Source organism: Urocitellus parryii, chromosome 2, assembly GCF_045843805.1.
Source record: "Urocitellus parryii isolate mUroPar1 chromosome 2, mUroPar1.hap1, whole genome shotgun sequence".
Taxonomy (NCBI): domain Eukaryota; kingdom Metazoa; phylum Chordata; class Mammalia; order Rodentia; family Sciuridae; genus Urocitellus; species Urocitellus parryii.
The window spans coordinates 147681931-147689894 of NC_135532.1; the positions used below are offsets into that span (position 1 = coordinate 147681931).

General features: G+C 36.8%; 1 protein-coding gene across 3 annotated transcripts; it reads right to left on the reverse strand.

Annotated features, from left to right (window-relative positions):
- Positions 1-374: 374 nt before the first annotated feature.
- Cldnd1 (claudin domain containing 1) lies at positions 375-7964 on the reverse strand. 3 transcript variants are annotated; one of them, XM_026402412.2, is made up of 6 exons: positions 7833-7964; positions 6636-6701; positions 6101-6410; positions 3661-3771; positions 1952-2089; positions 375-1785 (listed from the first exon to the last, which is right to left on the reverse strand). In XM_026402412.2, exons 3-6 carry the CDS (start codon positions 6390-6392, stop codon positions 1565-1567), a joined length of 762 nt encoding a protein of 253 aa, XP_026258197.1. In that variant the 5' UTR covers positions 6393-6410; positions 6636-6701; positions 7833-7964; the 3' UTR covers positions 375-1564. The 3 variants fall into 3 exon arrangements, with proteins under 3 accessions (XP_026258197.1, XP_026258198.1, XP_026258196.1); XM_026402413.2 differs by lacking the exon at positions 6636-6701 and having other exon boundaries at positions 7750-7837; XM_026402411.2 differs by lacking the exon at positions 6636-6701 and having other exon boundaries at positions 376-1785.

The following is a 7964-nucleotide window of genomic DNA, read 5'->3' on the forward strand; positions in this document are numbered from 1 at the left end:
ACAGATGCTGGAGAGCAATGAAACGTCAACTAATAAGAATAGGCAGAAACCTGAGTAACCAGCCATTTCACAGCAATTTGCTACTGAGCAATGCTGACCTTATTGGAAGAAGTTATTTAATATGGAATACAAACATCCACTAATAAATAACTTTATAGGAAACTAGTCACATTAAATGATGTGTAGAGTTTACTAAACTAGTTTGAAAACAAAGATTCTGAACAAAGATTGACTTATTTTCTAATGGAGGAGGCTGCCACATTTTCTGAAACATAAAACCAAACATAATACATAAAGACAAGTCTAAAGAGTAATAATGCATTTTTCACAGAGAACCATTCCAATGTACTGAGATTTAAATCAATTCACTCGATACACAATTCTTTTGAGTCTCTTCTCATTTTTATTTTTTAAAAAAGACAGACTTAGGATATGGTAAGAAATTACTAAGGAACAATTTTTTTTTTTAATCTGTCAAATGCTACAGTAATGGAATAAATAAATAAGATTTTTTTTAAAGTTCAATGTTTATAGACATATTTATAAAAAAAATGACTGAATTAGAAGACATTAAATAATGATGATATACACCAGGGATTAGGCAAGGAAAGGCACGTCATTTCACCACAAGAAATAGAGACCATAGTTGGAGTTTAAACTGACAACCACAGCTTTAGATCTTGTGGTAGTATTCCCAGCTCTGTAGGCTCTATATAGTAGAACCTTCTTTATGGTACTTAGCTGGAATAAACAGAAAGCAGTTGGGAAATTTCTTACTCTGTGATCCTAACAATGTTAAAAAGAAAGCACTCTTTTAATAAGCCTGGTGTGAAAGAAAGAAAGAAAAAAATTAAAAATGGTTTGGTGATACTGAAAATCCTATAAAGGAGTTTTAAAAAACAGTAATACAATACAGTAAAATTAACCCGTTTATCTCACTGAATTGGAACTTTTGCAATTATAAAGTTTAATTTCAAGTAAACACCGTATTTTTCACTTCTTTTCTTGTAGACAGATATGGTGTAAATATAGACAGCTGCCATATTTCACCTCAGATGAAGCTATGTGCCAAAGTTTACAGAAAAGGATCTTAGATAATTTTCCAATTTTATGAAACTCTTAAATTTTTTAAAACAGCAATAATATGCCTAGCTGACTGGCTATCTACAACAGCAAAGTTCTGACAATAAGAAGTTTACCAAAGAAATTTATTTCTGGTTCAACAGATAGTTACTGTACTTTGGTGAAAAGACTTAATAGACATAAGCAGAACTTGCTCTGGGTCAATTTCCTATTGCAGATTTTCTGTCACAAATTTGTGTCAAGCCTCTTTCTTTCTGACTAGATTTTGAACCTAAATTAGTTTGAGAAATGGAATCACTGAGTAAACCACATAAATTTTAGTGGTATTTATTGTATATTTAGTCATGTGTGTGTATTTAAATAAAATGGATTTTCAGGATAAAATGGTATATCCACAGAAAAATAAAAAATATTTGGGAGGGACGCAAGGGAAAACATAGATATCAAAAATATTAAAACGGCAAATGTAAAGCAGGCCTGTTCATGCCACGCGATATGCCTTCATTAAGGTGTACTCTTTCCGGTTGGTGTGAGCAGCCCAGATGAACAGAGCAGAAGCCATGAACTGTAAAGGAGCAGAAACGCAAGCCAGGCAGAATGACCATCCAAATTCACCAGACACATTCTCAGGCGGCTCTAGTTTCTGGTGGAGTAGTTTAATTCCAGCAACGAAACAACTTACTGTGCCCAGTGTACACAAACCTTGGGGGGAGAAATTTAGAAAACAAAACATAGCTGGGTAAGAGCACAGCAAAGAGTTTTTAGGCAACATGACAGTGCAGTAATATGTGAATATTTATGAATTATAACTTTTTGGTCTTTAAGGAGACAGAAGAAGCTAAAGGTTAAATATAATAATAAGACCCACCTGCAAGGAGATGGAGAATGCCTGTGGCAATTGTGGGATACAAGCTTCGGCATATACAAGCACAAAGTCCAATCAAAGCCCCAAAGCACATCAAACCTAAACTAACAAAAGGTAAAAGGAACTGACACCGCCAAAGATCTGGTTTTAAAAAGGAGAGAAAGAATAGAAATGTTACCATGATTTCAGACCATTTTCCCATAATGGTAATTTCTGTTACATTCTAATTAATTCTCCAAAAGTGAGGAAGAAGTATTTTAATGCTGAGACCTCTTTGCTAAAAGAAACTGTTTATATGCCATGTAATGTTTGTTCTACACATGATTTGTGAATTAATCCTCCCCAAAACTCTTTAGATAAGATACTATTACTATTTCTATTTTATAATTGAAGAAATAACTTCAGAATAAATAACTCTCAAAAGTGAGACAGGAAGCAGGAAAGTCAGGATTTGCAGGAAAAAAAAATAGTCTAAAACTACAGAGCTGATATTAAAGTCCTTACAAGATTTTTCCCCCTATATCAAAGATTAAATTCAGGGGTGTTCTAACATTGAACTACATTCTCAGCCCTTGTTTCTATTTTTTATTTTGAGACAGGTCTCACTAAGTTATTCAGGCTGGCTTCAAATTTGCAATCCTCCTGTCTCAGCCAATAGCTGGAATTACAGGCATACACCACCAGGCCCAGCCTCCTTATAAGATTTAAGGCAGGATTAACAAGTAAAGGAATGGAAATTATAAATGACCTGTCTTCAAAGCTATTGGAAGAAAATACATAACACATGAAAAGAAAATACATAGAGTAGATCTGGAATACACCAGGCACTCAAATGCAGTTTTAATCACAATAAATTTTCTTATCAACATTAAAAAAAAGTGATAGGTCTCACAAAGCATCTCATTCCATTTTCAGATAATTTTAATTATTAGTAAATGTATTAATATCAATATTAGTCAATTTCTACTTTCTGGTACTAGTTTTAATTTTTTCAAACTTCACACAGGAGTTTTTTCTAACTAACCTCTCTTCAAACTCTGATAATAAACTACTGCCTAGGCATTCTCACTACAAAATTGAATATCTGGAGTTTATTCAGTTTCCTCTCATAAAAATGGTCATTCTTAGGGGAAAGCACTAGTAAGTCTCTAATATTCTAAAAGCTGAAATTCAAATCTAAAGACAGTACTTCATGGGCAGCCTGGCCATCAAGGAATAGAAAGTTCACAATGAACACCTTTTTTTTTTAACATCTACACTTTTGTTACCACCACCCCACCACCTTAAGATTGAATGAACACTTTTGACAGACCTGATACTCAGTGATCAATTTAGAGCTTGCAGTTAACTCTTTTTTCACATGACTATTGAACATAGGTAGTATAAGTGTTTAATTCAATTTATTATTTAACCCCTGGTAAATTTCCTCTTAATAAAATGGGCCTATAACATCCTAGGAATATTCAGATTTCATCATCCAATATATTAGCTACCTCCCTGAACTTCTAATCATTTGAAATTTGTTAAGTATATTTCTACCTTCTAAAATATATTATCAACAAAAGAGAACATCATTGGAATAGAGTTAGAGAATTTATTCCAAGTTCATACTATCTACTGACACATCATATTCCAGAAATACATTTCAACCAAACACAAATAAAATTATTTCTTTGCCTCCCCAACTGTCCTGCTGAGATCAAAGTACTCACAGGTCCGAAGTAGATCAATTCCACTATTGTGATTTCCAGGATCAACAAATTTCTCCATGAACTGCTCATTTAATGTGAAACTCATGCATTTTGTCACCACATCAAATGACTCTGGAACAAGAACAATGATTCCTTGTTTTCATTATAAACATTTCACAATAATCTCTTTCATTAAATATCCTCTGAAGTATAAAGTGATGTAGAAAAGATGTTCCCAAGGAGTAAGCTATTTTTTGAGCCATGAGTAACACACCAGTACCTTTGATGGCCAATGGATGCCCCTGGTTCTCAGTAATAGGCTGAAGATAGAAGCATGAGGAAGATTAAATATTAAATATATATATGTATACATTTATATTTATTATATATATGTATATATACATATATATAATCTTCCATCATAAATATGTGTATACACACACACACACACACATATATAATCTTCCTCATTCTCCCATCATAAATATATATACTACACACACACACACATATATATGAGAGAGATTGAGATTCAGAGAAAGGGAGTGAAATGAATAGCAGAATAGTAGGTAAAGATGAGGAAGAAGGGAGAGAGGACAAAGACCGAAATAAATAAGTTTGATCTTCTCCCCAAAAATGGTTAACATTTCAGGGGGTGACAATTCTATCTATCCTTCCAGTTCCTCAGACAGGAAACTTTTAATAATTCTTGCTCATATATACTCCAACAGAAAATCCTAGAGGATCTTCCTTCAAATCAAATTCAGGATCTAATGTCACCTCACTGGTCTGATTCACAATCATTGCACACCTGAATAAATGCAACAACCTCCTAACCAATCCCCTAGCTTTCACCCTCCCTGCTGCCTATCTGTTCTTACCATATCAGTCAGGGTGACCAGATCATGTCTCTCCACTGCTCAAAGCCCCCTCAAAAGGCACCCTATTGTACTAAAAAACTAAAGTCCTCAATATTCCTGGAGTCCTAAACAATTTACACCATTCCCAACAATCTGTCTCTGACAGCATAATCAACTCTGCCCATAACTCATCCAGCCAGTGGACTCCTTGCTGGGGTCTTTGAACATCTCAAGTATGCTCCTGCAGCAGGCCCTCTACAGTAGTTGTTCCTTTCAACCTAAATGATTCCCTCAACAAATTCTGATTACCCTTTGTGGCTAATTCTTTCTTCTAGTCTTTACCAACATCTTCTTTTCTCAATGAAGCTTGTGCCACCATCCTTTTGAAAATCAGAATCTACGTTCACTAATATTCTCCAACATTCTCTTCCCCTCATATTTACAAAAATCCCCTTTATTTTGCTCCTTTTTTCCACAGCCATGTCATCTTTCAACATACTATGTAATTATTTATTCTGTTTATAGTGCTGTACTTTGTGATTCTGATTATTGCTTGTCATCCCTTTTTTGGAATACTTGGTCCTCCAAACTGAGGCCCTGGAACACAGAGGTATTCAATCAATATTTGTTGAATAACAAAAGAACTGGTAGAATTCCAATATCAAGTGCTTCTGTGTCCTCATGAGTACAGTGAATTTTAACCAATTTTTTACATACTATTTCCCTTTTTTCATGACATACTATCATTCTTCTGATATATAACTCAAATTTGTTCTGCTACGATTTAAATACACTGCTTCCTCACTAAACAGAAGTACCATAAATGAGGGGGAGAGTTGTTCCTTACGAAGAGCTCTAAGTCTTCTAATTTCACTAGAAATTAAAATCTTTTAAATGTTAAGAATGCTTGCTAAATAAAACTGAGAATCAACTTAAGATTTTTTTTCTCTAATACAAACTTTCTTTTTAATATTTTTTAGATATTGATGGACCTTTGTTTTATTCATGTATTTATATTCACTTATTTATATGCTGAGAATCAAACCCAGTGTCTCATATAAGCTCTACCACTAAGACACAACCCCAGCCTCTATAATTCAAACTTTTTAACCTACAACTTGTATAACAGTATTGTTTTAAAATAGTCTCAAATATATACAGATTTAAAGGTAGAGCTGGTCAAATTTTGTCCTCTAAGTATAGGACAGATGAAGGACATTCACTTTAATATAGCTAAGCCAAAAGGACAATCAATAAACATTGAACTGATTTTGGATACTAGTCCTCTTACCAATTACCAAATATTTAAAGCCTTCCACTCTACTTTTCCAACTATTTTCTCATAACATGTGAGATTAAAAATATTTTAATGAGTTAGCAAATAAAACAATTTAAAGTGGCTTTCCAAAACTACAAAGTTACTCATCTAACCAATTATTAATGAGTAATATGAAAATGAATAGAAATTGGGAAAAGAAGGTGGTGGGAAGAGAAGCAACACATAAGATTTATTTCTTTCCAATACACAATTGGGAAATCATTGGGAGATTTTGTCTGTGACTGTGTAGGAAAAGGAGAGAGAAACTGAAATAGAAGAATACCTGTCCTTTCTGGTGGAGCATACCAATGTGTGTTTTTGGGTACAGTGATACACCGTCTCCATAATCCTACTGTGCCACTATATCGGAAAAGCGCATCATTATAAGTCTTTTCATCTGCCTCATCATTAATGAAGTCTTCCCAGAGGCTTTTATTCAAATCACTTGAATTTTCTTGAACTGGACTTCGATATTCATACCAAAAGTCTGTGCCAATTGAGGCTGCCATGTAGATGGTGGAAATGAGGCTAAGCACACAAGCAATTACAAACGCTGTAGCAAAACGGTTATCCATTCTGGCACTCAGACTGCTCTGTTTAAAAGTTGAAGAAAGAAGAAAAATTAGACTTCAAGAACAAATAAGAAAGATTATTTTGAAAGAAATTATCTTGAAATCACCCTTTACCCTATTCCCCATCCCTTGTTTCTTAAAAGTAATGTATAATCATAAGGAATTGAAAAAATTTTAAAAAGTAAACATTCATAACTTTAAAACAAAACTCATTCTCATAAAAATACTTATTTAATGCTCACATACCCAGGATGCTACGGAGACAGAAGTCTTGTTCTCTAGTCTATCACCTGCATACTAAAACAGACAACACTGAAATGGACATACACATTACAGATACAAACAATAGACATGCCCATGGTCAGCAGTGTACCGTGCACACATTTTAAATATCAGGCTGATTTTTACACTAGCTTTAAGTGTCCTGGGTTTGAGTGTGGGAAAAGACAGAAGGAAAGGAAGCACTGAAAACTGGTCCCTCCCAGTTTCCTCTGAAAGGCGAAGCCTCCCAATCAGGAACCACTTGGAAATCAGAGTTGAAGATGTTAACCCAGAGGGAAAGGTTGTTCTAGGTGTATGCAATAGCAAAGAGAACAATAACATATAATAATGCTAAATAGCAATCTCCCCAACATTAAAGTTAAGCCAAGCTTCTTTACACTGCCAAATACTCCGCTCCTATCTAGTCTCCCCAGTCCTTATTCTGAATCTCAACTGCAACCTTGGTATTTCCCTAAACCCTGAAGTACAACGTGGATCCATAAAAACCAATTGATCCCTTCCCAGCAAGAAAGAAAACTCTGAACTGGGCAAAATACGAACACTCCCTAGGCGTGGACAGGGCTCTATGGCAGTAGTAAATGGCCGCGGAAAATGACTCAAGGCGGACTGATCACGCTGAGTCAAATACTGTCAAGTATATACCAGGACCGCGCCAAACACCTTACAAAGGTGGACAAAAACAGGCTCGCAAACTGGCGTTGCCGAGTTTGGAAGCTGGGAGGTGACTCAGTAAGATCAGCGCAATTGCGGTATATAACAATATCTCAAAACTTGGATGTGTATTTTGATTTTTTTTAAATCCCCTTTCATCCTGGTGCTCTCAAATGACCTTAAAGGGTCCCGGTACAAGGAGCTGTGATTCTTTGTCAGCTCGATGCGGTCGCCCCGCGGGCCGCACCCCATAGCCAAAGGAGGCCCAGGCAAGCGCAGACTGGGGCGGGGCGGGGCAGCTCAGCGCGCCCCCAGCCTGGGGCCCCAGGTACCCGACCAGCTCCCCCCCCCCCAATACACCGCACAACCCTGGGAAATCCCCCGCCACGGTGCGCCCAACAGAACCCGCCCATCCCCAGCGCCGCACCGGAAAGGAGCCCCTCTTCAAACCGCCGGGAACGCCGAACGGCGACGCGACCCCCGCGGGCGACGCCGGCCCCGCTCACTCACCGCCCATCCTCTTGCTCCGCCAGCTTCACCCTTCAACGGAGACCACAGCACCCTACTCTCCCCGCGCCTCCTCTGACGCACTTCCCTACAAAGCCCGCCCCCACCATAACTCCCGCGCCTCCGCCTTCGCCT

What these genes read in the sequence shown, in the direction of transcription:
- Cldnd1 (XM_026402412.2), bottom strand. Translation starts at nt 6,392, where the DNA reads ATGGATAACCGTTTTGCTACAGCGTTTGTAATTGCTTGTGTGCTTAGC. An exon ending in AATTGATCTACTTCGGACCT is followed by an intron (nt 2,090 to 3,660) that starts GTGAGTACTTTG and finishes TTTTAAAACCAG; the next exon opens with ATCTTTGGCGGTGTCAGTTC. An exon ending in CATTCTCCATCTCCTTGCAG is followed by an intron (nt 1,786 to 1,951) that starts GTGGGTCTTATT and finishes TCTCCCCCCAAG; the next exon opens with GTTTGTGTACACTGGGCACA.